At 40.9% G+C, this 14,060-nt stretch overlaps 1 protein-coding gene across 3 annotated transcripts in view; it reads right to left on the reverse strand.

The window, feature by feature from the left end:
- The window catches only part of ppp1r9a (protein phosphatase 1, regulatory subunit 9A), a 262,073-nt gene that overhangs the window by 74,469 nt on the left and 173,544 nt on the right, over nt 1–14,060 (reverse strand). For all 3 annotated transcript variants that reach the window (XM_063043820.1, XM_063043819.1, XM_063043818.1), the window contains exon 12: nt 7,995–8,152. In XM_063043820.1, the coding sequence (XP_062899890.1) occupies nt 7,995–8,152 (158 nt within the window). The remainder of the gene's footprint in view (nt 1–7,994; nt 8,153–14,060) is intronic.

A 14,060-nucleotide genomic window follows, 5' to 3' on the forward strand; every position in this document is an offset into this window, starting at 1 on the left:
GTAGACTAAAGGCACATACTCAATGACTTAGACATAGCTTCTTCCCCTCTACCATCAGATCTCTGAATGGATATTGAACCCATGAACATGACCTCACTACTTCTTTACCCACTACTTACTTAACTTCTTTAAAAAGTATACACATTACTTACTCTAACTTAGTTTTTATTATGTTTTGCAATGAACTGCTTGCACAAAATGACAACTTTCACGACATATGCCAGTGATATTAAATTTGATTCTGATTTTGAATATTTTCCCTTGCTTTCCACAATGTCCTAGCATAGCTGAGTCACGCCTTGTGGATTTATCCACTTCGATGCTTCAAGCCTGGCAAGACCTTCACTTTAAAAATAGCAATATGTAGCTTTCCTGTCCTTCTACATGGTAAGTGCAGATGAGATTTTGACCATCACTTGAGGCTCCATATATAGATGACCACACTGACCCTTTAGAGAACCTATTCTTTTAAATACACCATCTTTTTAAATACACTTATAGAAACTTTTAGGTTTTTCCTTTATCTTATCTGCCAGGGATATCTTGTGCTTTTTCTTTTGCCTTTCTTAATTTCTGATTCTGATTCTTTTTTTAAGTGTACATGCTTTATACTCAAGGGACCTGACATGCTGCCATGCTTTTACTGACAAGAGCCTCAATATCCCTCATTAACCAGGGCTCCCTAATTCTGCCAGCCTTGTCCTTCATGCTATCTGGTCCACCATTCAATAAGATCATGCCTAATCTAATGCCTGATCTACTTCACTGTTCAATTTCCACATTCCTAAGACTTATTGTTGTTTGCAAGTTTACCAATTCCAGTTTTCTAACTACTCAAAACGATTGTGTATCGACAGCCCTACAAGGTAGAAAATTCCAAAGATTTAGAAATTTCTCCACATCACTACCATAAATAGCTAATTCTGTGATAATATCCCTGGTTCTAGATCTTCCATCCTGAGGAAACAACTACATCAGCATCAATCCAGTCATGTTACATGAAAGCCTGTGCCTGTAAGAAAGTGGTGGACACAATCAGTACAAATAGATTAAATCACCAATGTAAGTGATGCAATCATAGCTGTAAAAAAATGAAATACTTTCTTCAGTTAGACCTTTCAAGGTCTTTTACAGCTCAATTACACATTTATTTCCCAACACCACTAAGCTGTTCACATAGAATAACCTCCCCATTCACATATTTATCCCATGATGGAACAGTTTTAGTTGTGAAAATTGACCAGTTGAAGAGAAATAACAAACTAATTCAAATAATAAAAGACAAGACAGAAACAGATAGTTCAAATCAACAAGTTTATGGGGAGTTCAATGAATATTTTACTTTTATCCTTTTAAACCTAAAAAAAAACATAATCAAAAACAAGATGCATTTAAAAAAGAGAGGCAGCATCATTAAAATAAAGTGAGAGAAGAGCAACCAACATACACAAGCATCTTAATAAAAGCAAAAGGAACATCAAAACAAACTAGAGAACAAAGTTGCATGAAAATGGGAAAGATTGAAAAACTATTGCTTACAGTTAGGTTCATTTCACATTGATGAGAGAACAAGATAATAGCTTTAGCAAACATTCCCATTTTAACTACGAGCACAGTACAAACTCCTGACGGTTTGTCACTTTCCACTCCTATCCCCACTGTGACTTGTCTGAGTTTGGCTTCATTTTCTTAATGGAAACCAAGATCTTCAGCACAGCTTTATAGTGCATCCACCCCCACCCACTGATCTGGACTCTGATCAGACCTCAGCTATATTCTTATTTTCATACTAGCTTCATTGTCAAGCTTGACCCTCAGGTTTCCTATATCTTACATTTTCTTCTTTTACCTCAGGCAATTTCTTTGTTCATCAGTCACTTTAATTTTGCAATCTCTTTAAGAACCTCTTCATTAACTTACATGGATTGAATTAGTAGCATTTGTTTAAATATTTCTAACTATTTTGATTATAATCATTTTTAACTTCAAAACTACTAGTACTTTTGTTATTTTTCAAATGCTATCGGATGTCAGAAATTAGGGTTATGGTTACAGGCTTTCAAATGTTGATGATTTTTTTTGGTGGGTGGTGCTTGGTCTGACCCTGCTTTGTGTTGGATTTACACCAAGGATATCCCTGTCATAATCCAGGATCTTGCTTTCAATAGACAATAGACAATAGGTGCAGAAGTAGGCCACTCAGCCCTTCAAGCCAGCACTGCCATTCACTGTGATCATGGCTGATCATCCACAATCAGTACCCTTTTCCTGCATTACCCCCATATCCCTTCACTCCGCTATGTTTAAGAGCTCTATCTAACTCTTTTTTGAAAGAATCCAGAGAATTGGCCTCCACTACCTTCTGAGGCAGAGCATTCCACAGAACCACAACCCTCTGGGTGAAAAAGTTTTTCCTCAATTCTGTTCTAAATGGTCTACCCCTTATTCTTAAACTGTGGCCTCTGGTTCTGGACTCCCCCAACATCGGGAACATATTTCCAGCCTCTAGCTTGTCCAATCCCCTAATAATATGTTTCAATCAGATCCCCTCTCACCCTTCTAAATTCCAGTGTATACAACCCCAGTTGCTCCAATCTTTCAACATATGACAGTCCTGTCATCCCGGGAATTAACTTCGTGAACCTACGCTGCACTCCCTCAATAGCTAGAATGTCCTTCCTTAAATTTGGAGACCAAAACTGTACACAATACTCCAGGTGTGGTCTCACCAGGGCCCTGTACAGCTGCAGAAGGACCTCTTTGCTCCTATAGTCAACTCCCCTTGTTATGAAGGCCAACATGCCATTAGCTTTCTTCATTGCCTGCCGTACCTGCATGCTTTCAAGCATTAGGATTTTTTTTGCTTAGCAAGTTCTTTCTAGAAAATCCACTCAAGTACAGAATTAACACACAAGCTGTTTCACCTTTGACTATAAATTCTGGATAAAAACATTTCCAAAACACAGTAGCACTTTGGAGTGGAACATGTAAATAGTGAGATTCTCTACTATCTTCTCATTGGTAGACATCATGGCTTCATTTAAAACTCCTTGGATATGTGATCACTGGTGACCACATGCAAGAGGATTTGGTCAACGTTCAGACTATGAAGGTTGTGACAAGTAAAACTTGTGCCACAGAAATCTATCAGAAATCTCAGGATGTGCCAAACAACCTACCCTGGAAAATGAATGTCGCCATCATCATTAAATCCATTACAATTAATACCTTGAGGTCACAGATCACTAGAAATCGAATTGGTTCAGCCACATGCAGTGTGGCAGCAGGAGTACGTATGAAACAAGCTAAGTATTCTGCAGTGAATGATTTACATCCCCCTCTCAAAAGATCTTCCATCATTGAAAAGGCACTGGTCATGCCTGGATGACAAAACAAAAATTAACAAGCTATCCAGGCTAAAGTAGCTAATCTGACTTGCATTTCATCCACTAGGAAAGGGATAGTGGAGAGAGAGAGAGAGAGAGAGAGAGAGGAGAGAGAGAGGAGAGAGAGAGAGAGAGAGAGAGGAGAGAGAGAGAGGAGAGAGAGGAGAGAGAGGAGGGAGAGAGAGAGGAGAGAGAGAGAGAGGAGAGAGAGGAGAGAGAGAGAGAGGAGAGAGAGAAAGAGGAGAGAGAGGAGAGAGAAGAGAGAGAGAGAGAGAGAAAGAGAGAGAGAAAGAGAGAGAGAAAGAGAGAGAAAGAGAGAAAGAAAGAAAGAAAGAAAGAAGGAAAGAAAGAAAGAAAGAACAGGATTCCCTTATGACCATTCCTGTCAGTAGCAAGTATACAATTTTGGATACCATTGAGGGAGAAGAGAACCAACTTTCAAAGGAGAGCAGCAGCAGCTGGCAAGTCTGTAACACACTGACTGCTCTGATGTACAGCAGGGGAGGGCAAAATCATGGAGGTCTGTAGTAATAGGAAACTTTATAGTTAGTGAGAAAGATTTTGAAGAATGAAGGAGACTCCGGGTTCCTATGCTGCCTCCTAGGTGCCAAGGTCAAGGATGTCACTGAGCAGGTGGAACATAGAACAGTTGTGCCTAACCAAGTTAAATACCCAAATAAACTAATCACACTGGCTACATACTAGGGCCCTGCCTAAATTTTCAGAACATTATCAAGGGGAAGGGTGTGCACCTGTTCCCAGGACGAGGATTTCCTTTCCAGGACGTCAGAGATGTCCTCCTTCTTCAAAGAATGGAGTTTCTCTTCCTTCATCATTGATGCTGCCTTCACCTGCATCTCCTCCATTGCCTGGACAAATGAGCTCATCCCATCCTCCCGTTGCCCTACCAGGATCGATTTCTTATCCTCATCTACCATCCCATGAGTCTCCTCATTCAACAGATCATTGTCAGCAACTTTCACCATCCTCAACAGGACACTACCACCAAACACATCTTTGTTCCCCCCACCCCCCCCCCACCACTCTCTGCTTTCCACAGGGATTGCTCCCTCTGTGACACCCTGGCCATTTGTCCCTCCCCACAAATCTCCCTTCCGGCATTTATTCCCAAGACAAAAGTGCTATACCTGCCCATTCACTACTTCCTTCACCTCCATTCAGGGCACCAAACAGTTCTTCCAGATGAGGGAACACTTCACCTGCAAATCTGCTGGGGTCATCTAGCGTAACGGGTGCTCCTGATGCGATGTCCTCTACATTGCAAAATTTCCTGGTTGTCAACTATTTTAATTCCTATAACCATTCTCATTCCAACATGTCCATCCATGTCTCCTCTTCTGCTATGATGGGGCCACTCTCAGTCTGGAGGGAAAACACCTAATATTCTGTCTAGGAAGCCTCTAATTTGATGGCATGAATAACGATTTCAACTTCTGGTAATTTTGTTTCACATCTTCCTTCCATCTTCTTCAGTTCCCCACTCGAGCCTCTTACCTCTTCTCCTTACCTGCCTATCACCTCTCCCCTGGTGATTATCTTCTTTCCCTTTCCCCCATGGTCCACTCTCCTATCAGATTCCTAATTCTCCAGCTCTTTATCTTTCCCACCTATCACCTCCCAGTTTCTCACTTTATCCCCCTTACCCTACCCATCTGGCTTCACTTATCACCTTCTAGCATGCCCTCCTTCATCCTTCCTTTTCAGTCCTGAAGGGGTCTCAGCCTGAAATGTTGATTGTTTATTCAGCTCCATACACACTGCATCACCAGCTGAGTTCCTCCAGCACTTTCTGTGTGTGTTGCTCTGGATTTCCAGCATCTGCAGAATCTCATGTGTCAGAGATTTTACTCCCTAGATTAACCCTGGTGTTTTTCTGAGAGTAGAAATAGGAGGATAGGGCAGATGTGGGTGTAGGAAGAAGGGATTTGGGTTTCTTGACCACTGGAGAGGTGATCTGTACAAGATGGACAGGTTGCCCTAAACAGGAGAGCAAACAAATATCCTGGTAGGAAGATTTGCTGGAGTTACTCAAGAAATTAAAGCTAGTTTGGCAGGGAGTGGGACACAAAGTAGTAACATAACAGGTAAGTTGAGGCAAGTATAGAAGTGAGCAGGTACAATCAGCAGGACATGCAGAAGCACAACAGGCTGTGAGGAAGGTCTGATGGTCAAAAATAATGACCTCAAGATATGGATAGGCACATGGGACTGGGTCACTGTAGTTATTACAGAATCATGGTTGAGTGCAGGACTGACAGCTAAAAATTTCAGGCTATAGATGCTACAAGCACAATAGAGGTGGAGGTAAGAGAGTGATAGTTGTATTATTTTGATTAGAGAGAACTTCACAACAGTACTTTGAGGGGGAATGCCCAGTTAGGTTATATTGGTAGAATTTAGTAACGCGAAGGGAATGATCATTTTGATGAAATTATACTACCGGCTCCTGAAGAGTCAGCAAGAATGAGAGAAGCAAAGATGCAGGGAGACTACAGAGTGTTGTAGGAATAACAGGGTTGTATGAGTAAGCAGCTTCAGTTTCCCTAATATCGACTGGGAATAATATAGAACAAAGGGTTTAAATGGTGTAGAATGTAAGTGTGTCCAGGCAAGTTTTCTCAAGCAATATGTAGATGGCCGTACTAGAGAGAAGTCTCTACTTGAGTAAAGGAAGCTGACCTGATAGAAATAACTAAAATTATGAGAGGCATACATAAAGTTAAGAGAGTCTAATTTGCATTCATTTCAAGAGGTCTAAAATACAAGAGCAAGGATGTGATGCTGAGGCTTTATAAGGCATTGGTAAGGCCTGACCTGAGTATTGTGAACAGTTTTGGGCCCCTCATCTTAGAAAAGATGTGCTGGCATTGGAGAAGGTCCAGAGGAGGTTCACAAGGATGATTCCAGGAATGAAAGGGTTATCATACGAGAAGCATTTGATGTCTCTGGCTCTGTACTTGCTGGAATTCAGATGGATGGCGGGGGGGGGGCGGGGGGATCTCATTGAAACCTCTCAAATGTTGAAAGGCCTAGGCAGAGTAGATGTGGAAAGGATGTTTCCCATGGTGGAAGAGCCTAGGACTGGACACAGCCTCAGGATAGAGGGGCGCCCTTTCAAAACAGAGATGCGGAGAAATTTCTTTAGCCAAATGGTGGTGAATTTGTGGAGTTTGTTGCCACCACGCAGCTGTGGAGGCCAGGTCGTTGGGTGTATTTAAGGTAGAGATTAATAGGTTCTTGATTGGACATGGCATCAAAAATTAAGGGGAGAAGGCCAGGAACTGGGGTTGAGGAGGAGGAGAAAAAAAGGATCAGCCATGATTGAATGGCAGAGCAGACTCGATGGGCCAGATGGCCTAATTCTGCTCCTATGTGTTATGATCTAATATTAAATAACATGGGTTTAAGGTGAAAGGGAAAAGATTTAAGGGAACCTGAGAGATACATTTATCCACACAGAGAATGGTGGGTATATGGAATGAGTGCCAGAGGAAGTGATAGTGACAGGTACAATTATACCATTTAAAAGACAGAGGGATAAGAGTCAAATGCAGGCAAATGAGACCAGCTCAGGAAGGCACCTTGGTTGGTGTGGATGGGTTGGACTGAAGGGCCTGTTCTTGTGCCGTATCACTCTACAACTCTACATCACTAATATTCACTTCTATCACCACTGATATACTAAGCCATCTAACAGGTATTGTCTACAAGATGCACTGGAGCAACTTGCAGAAGCTTGATAGCACATCCCTGACTCTTAGGTGTCTAGTACCCAGATGATTAGTACAATATTGTACCTACTGAGATACAGTACAACACATCAGCAGTAAGTGCAAGGGAATACTAACACCTCCAAGTTGTTCGAAGTCACATGCCATTCTATCTCTCATCATTGTAGGAGTACTTTCCACAGATTAAATGGTGTATTTTAGGACCTGTTCTCAATTAGCAATGGCCAATACATGTTGGTCTTGCCACAAATAAGCAAAAAAAAAATAGTAGATATGATTTGAATCTGAGAAATTCAAGTATGCTTTGGAAATGTAGACAGCATAACTGAGAATGGATACAGTCACTTTCAGCCAACATCAATTTGGTGGCCGTCATGATCAATGTAAAATTCTATGAAAAATGCATTCATTGATTTTCCAATATGAACAAATGGAGGTGAAATTCTTCTTCTAATTTGTATCCAGAAATCATCTTCTCAACCTCTCATAGTGAATTTTCAGATCACAACACTATAAATTATACTTGAGGAACAAAGGAAGTCCCAAAACTAAAGAATGTCCATGCTCCAATTAACTTGAAAGTCGAACCAATCTGTTCATCTGCAGATATTTCTTAACTACAAAGTTATGCCTTCAAATACTAAATTTAGCCACTTAAATGCATTTAATAACATCCATTCTTTTCCTTTATAATATTTATCATAAAATAATTTTAAAATACATAATATACTTTTACATAATACACCACTTCCAGAAATAAAGAGAGAATTTATAGAGTAGTGATTTTTTTTTAGTAAATTAATGAATTTGAAGCATCACTCAAAACTTACACGATAATTAGAAGAGTTGCATTTACCTTCCGTTCAAGACTATCATCACCATCAGTTGAACTAACGCTGTCAAGTACTCTAGCCCGAGAAGGACGCTGTCGTTTTGACTTAGCTGAAAGATTAACTCGAGCCTTTAGGGCTTTACTGTCTAGTCTTTCTGTTTCAGGCACTGCTTCATTGAAATCTGTAATGGTATCAAAGATGCCAACTTTACAACAAGTAATCGGAAATCAGCAAACAATTGCTAATTAATATGTATTGACAGATGAAAACTGTAACGCCATAATGAGTAAGAACAAGAAAAGGCAATTCAAGACACAAGATGCAGCCTAACCAATATTTTATGAAGTTACCTGCTGCAGCTTTCTGTTAAATCCCAATTACTTGCATTGACACAATACTCCTTTTGTTAAATTGCTTTATCATCATCACATGTACCAAGCCACAGTGAAAAACTTTGCTTTGCATGCTGTCTGTACAGGTTATTTCATTATATCAGTGAACTGAGGGAACGCAAGGGGAAAACAGCAGGACAGAAGCTGTCCTTGAGCCTGGTCCTTAACACCATGCCATAAAACTTGACTTGGGTGGGATGAGAAAGAAGAGAGAATATCAGTATAGGTTCAATCTTTGATTATAATATTACAGTGGTTGGTTTACCAAGTCAGCCAAAAGTGTAGGTAGAGACCATGCTTCTGTGTGTGCTCAGCTGTGTCTACAACTCCACAGTTTCTTCCGGTCGCGAGCACAGCAAGGCATGATATATCCACTTTGGGCTGAAATTGAGAGAGTGTTTGTTGACATGACACCATGCCACTAGGCTTCAATTTCCTTCTGGTTATCTGAGTTATCATTATTTGTGATTTTGCCCACTACAAATCTATAGATGGAGTTACAGCATGATTCGATCGCACAGTCCTGAATATACAGAGTAAAGTGGGGCTGAGAACACCTCTTGTGCAGCCCCTGTGTTGAAGATGTTGTTGGCTATTTTTACTGATTGAAATCTGTTGATTAGGAAGTCAAGGATCTAGTTGCAAAGGGAGATGTTGAGTCCAAGATCCAGCAGTTTGGAGAGGAGTTTGTTTGGAATTGTAGTACTGAATGTGGAGCTGCAATGAATAAACAGTTTCATGTAGGTGTCTTTACTGGCCAAATACTCCAGAGATGAGTGTAGGGCTAGGGAGATGGCATCAGCCACTGACCTCTTTTGGCAATAGGTGAGTTGCAGTGGGTCAAGGTATCAAGGAGGTTTGAGTTGATGCGGGCCATGACCAGCCTCTCAAAACACTTCTTGATGATGTATGTCTGATCCACTTTGTGGTCATCATTAAGGCATGTAACCTTAGATATTGCTTAGATATTTCAATGACAGTGGTCTAGTAGGGAGAGGCTAAAAAACAGTCTACAACATTTGCTGACATTTTGCCCTCACCTATCAACATAGCTCTGAGAATTGCCTTTTTGTGTTAGCTGCAAATTACTGTACATTCCCTTCTTTTCTCTAAATCCGCTTTCACCACTTCAACAGAGTGATACTGTGACTCTGAAGTGGGATTACCAACTCTATGTTCTGGTTTTTGACCTTCCGCTCCAAAAATTGAAGCACAAAATGTAGGTTGGCATTTGAGAGTGCTAAACTTTGGGATTTCAGATATTAAATTGAGATCCTTCTCAACTGGATGCCAAAGTTCCCAGCACCCAATTTCCAAAAAGCACAGGATAGTTATTTCTAATATCACTACCAATATTAATGCCTCAGCCACCAACATTAACACAGATCAGACAAGAAATTTCATGGCCAACAAAAACCAAAATAACACTATGCTAATTGACCTTAGTGCCAACATTGTGTGGTTTACACAAACACATTTTATGCAAGGACAAATACTAGAATCTCAAATGGTGACATTTATCTCATTTTATTCTTTGGTACAGCATATGCATAAGCAACTTCTATTAATATCAACTGAAATTAACCAATGATAATTCATAATATGTCTGCACTTTAAGATGGAAGTGAGGATTGAATTTAACAACAATTGCAGCATAAAACCTGGTTTGGACTTTCTGCTACTCATCTTAAAATTCTTGCTGAATAGGTGGACTCCCAAGAGAGCCCTGCAAGTTAGGGGCCCAGGAAGCTATTAAGAACAGAAATAAAAGCAGCGGTGGCAGATGGCCAGAATGATCAGTGATGCCTCAAGAAGTTGTTCTAAAACCTCCCAAAATCATGATCTTACTTGCACGATCAAATTAGTAACAAGTAGCATTAAATCCTTACCCATCAATAAAAAAAATCCTACAACACTGTCAAACCTAAAACTCAATCAACATTCATGCAGCTTCTCCCTGTTATTGACAATAGAGACATATCAATGTAATAAGCTCCAGAAAGTCCTCCCAGTTCTATGCAAAACAAAGTTATCTTGAACTAACTGGTGCAATGCAGTAAATTGCAAGATTTACATTCTTTCTATGAAAAGGCAGACAAGTGGACATGGGTGGCCACGTGCTAATCTTTCAATCAGTTTCAAGGGATTTCATTGTCCAGTGAACTCTCCTAAAACTCCATAACTGGAGGAATTTTCTGGTCTACACATCACCAAAGGCCATCCACTAGCAACATGAGTCACCACAACTCAATATTGAATGGCAGTCTGACCAAGAGCAGCATGAGTTCAAATATGGCCAAGTAAGTGCTCTCAGCATTTTTGAGGCACAACCAAAAAGAGAGGTTTCCCAGGCACAAGCCTAGGGATTCACCTAAACATAGGGACACCAACTAAGTAGTAAAAGTTGATGGAAGATGCAAGAGTCTTGATTTCCCCTACATCCCCATATCCTGGTTCTGCCCTCGGCATGAACTCTTATGTCAATAGACAACTCAGAATCAGGTTTAAAATCACTGGCATATGTTGTGAAATTTGGTGCTTTGCAGCAGCAGTACATTGCAATACATAATCATAGAATATATATGTATTTTTTTAGTGTGCCATACTCTGCCAGAGCCTCAGCAACCACTTTTTCAAGTGGTTGTCTTGGAGGAAAGAATCTGTGAGTGGTCCCCCACGTCCTTCTCACAGCGCAGCTTTTTTTTTTACGAGGCCGAGCTGCAAGCTCGACACTCAACCTGCCATGGATGGAAAGCGTGCCTGGGAGCGGCCCAACTGGATTCGAACTCGGGAACCTTCGCTCCAGAATCCAGCACTGATGTCACTGCGCCACCAGCGGCCCATAGAATATATAAAACATAAGAATAAAAGTTAACTGGTATTAACTTAGGTACAATATGGTATGTCGAAATTTAAAATTTAAAAAGACTCATTGTTTATAGAAGTAAATGTAGGTTAGGGAACATATCCCTAAACATTTTACAATGTTTTTGAAAAACAAAGAATGAAGACAGGTGCAGTATAACAGCTGAGAGCAAAAGCCAGAGTTTGCTCTATGTGGATTGACTATTTTTGTTTCTTAACAGCCAAATTCAATAAGAAAATTGTTTTGCTTCAGAAAAACAGTTCTCTCATGCAGTGCATTCCCAGTAACTCTGCACCCTACACTAATTGTGCCGAGTAATACTAGTCCTTTGTTTACTTTGATAGACAGTAATATGGGTATGGAATACTGACTGACCGTCAGGCCAGATGAAATCACTAACAGTTCAAAAGACTATCTTCTGCACTTCCACAGGAAAGATTTGAGGTAGTGTTCATGGGTTCAATGTGCATTCAGAAACCTGGTGGCAGAGGAGAAGAAGCTACTCCTGAATCGTTGAGCATGTGTCTTCAGGCTCTTGGACCTCCCCCTTGATGGTAGCAATGAGAAGAGGGCATACCCTGGGTGATGGGGTACTTAATGATGGATGCTGTCTTTTTGAGCTATCACTCCTTGGAGATGTCCTGGATGCTGGGGAGGCTGGTCATGGAGAAGACTGAATTTACAACTTTCTGTAGCTCATTTCGATCCTCCATACCAGACAGTGATGCGGCTAGCTAGGATGCTCTCCACAGTACATCTGTAGCAATTTACGAATGTTTTTGGTGACGTACCAAATCTCCACAAACTCCTAATGAAATATAGCTGCCTTTTATGTAACTGTATCAATATGTTGGCACCTAGATACTGCCAGAGATACTGACACCTAGGAACTTGAAATTGCTCACCCTTTCCATTTCTGATCCCTCTACAAGGATTGGTGTGTGTTCCCTCGTCTTACTCTTTCTGAAGTCCACAATCAATTATTTGGTCTTAATGATGCTGAGTGCAAGGTTGTTACTGCCACACCACTCAATCAGCTAAAAATAGATGGCATTTGAGCTGTGCCTGGCCACGTAGTCATGGGCGTAAAGAGAGTACAGCCATGGGCTAAGCATACATACATCCTTGAGTGCTGGTCATCAGTGAGGTAGATACATAAAGTATAAAAAAGAGGCAGGAATGGATACTGTTCCTAGGTGTCGGTAGTGGATAGTGGAAATCTACTAGAAAGTGATGATGGAGAGGTAGTAATGGGGGGGACAAGGAAATAGCAGACAAATTGAAAAGATATTTTACATCATTCTTCACTGTGGAAGATATGAGCAGTATAGAAATTCCGGGTGTCAGGAGTCATGAAGTGTGTGAAATTACCATTACTAGAGGGAAGGTTCTTGGGAAACTGGAAGGTCTGAAGGTAGATAAGTCACCTGGACCAGATGGTCTGAAAGAGGTGGCTGAAGAGAATGTAGATGCATTAGAATGATCTTTCAAGAATCACTAGATTGACTGGATTGAATTTTCCGGAAGACTGGAAAATTGTAAATGTCACTCCACTCTTCAAGAAGGGAGAGAGGCAGAAGGAAGGAAACTATAGGCCAGTTAGTCTGACCTCAATGTTTGGAAAGATGTTGGAGTCAACTATTAAGGATGAGGTCTCAGGGTATTTGGAGGCACATGATAAAATAGGCCATAATCAGCATGGTTTCCTCAAGGGAAAATCTTGCCTGACAAATCTGTTGGAATTCTTTTGAAGAAATAACAAGCAAGCTAGACAAAGGATGATGTTGTGTACTTGGATTTTCAGAAGGCCTTTGATAAGGTGCCACATATGAAGCTGTTTAACAGGTATTACAGAAAAGACTCTAACGTGGATAAAGCAGTGGCTGATTGGCAGGAGGAAGAGTGGGAACAAAAGGAACCTCTTCTGGTTGGCTGCCGGTGACTAGTGGTGCTCCACAGAAAAGTGTGTTGGGACCAATTCTTTTTACGTTATATGTCAATGATTTTGATGATGGAATTGATGGCTTTGTTGCAAAGTTTGCAGATAATACAAAGATAGGTGGAGGGGCAGGTAGTTTTCAGGAAGTAGAGAGGCTGCAGAAGGACTTAGACATATTAGGAGAAAGGGCAACGAAGTGGCAGATGGAATACAGTGTTGGGAAGTGCATGGTCATGAATATTGGTAAAAAAAAAGAAAGGGTTGACTATTATCTAAATGGAGAGAAAATACAAAAAAACTGAGGTGCAAAACGACTTGAGAGTCCTTGTGCAGGATTCCCCAAAGGTTAATTTAGCGGTTGAGCTGGTCTGGAAAGCAAATACAATGTAAGCATTCATTTCAAGAGGACTAGAAAATAAAAGCAAGAATGTAATGTTGAGACTTTATAAAGCACTGGTCTCACTGAGGCCTCACTTGGGGTACTGTGAGCAGTTTTAGGCCCCTCATCTTAGAAAAGATGTGCTAAAACTGGAGAGGGTTCAAAGGAGGTTCACGAAAATGATTCCAGAATTGAATGGCTTGCTACATGAACAGCATTTGATGGCTCTGGGCCTGTTTTTACTGGAATTCAGAAGAATGAGGGGTGACCCCATTGAAACCTATTGCCTGGTGAAAGACTTCGACAGAGTGAATGTGGAGAGGATGTTTCCTATGGTGGGAGAGTCTTAGACCAGAGGACACAGCCTCAGAACAGAGGGAAATCCTTTTAGAACCAAGATGAGGAAGAAGTTCTTTAGCTAGAGAGTGGTGAATCTGTGGAATTCTTTGCCACAAGCAGCTGTGGAAGCCAAGTCTTTAAGTACGTTTGAGGGCGAGTTTGATAGATTCTTGT

This window comes from Mobula hypostoma, chromosome 3, assembly GCF_963921235.1.
Source record: "Mobula hypostoma chromosome 3, sMobHyp1.1, whole genome shotgun sequence".
NCBI lineage: Eukaryota > Metazoa > Chordata > Chondrichthyes > Myliobatiformes > Myliobatidae > Mobula > Mobula hypostoma.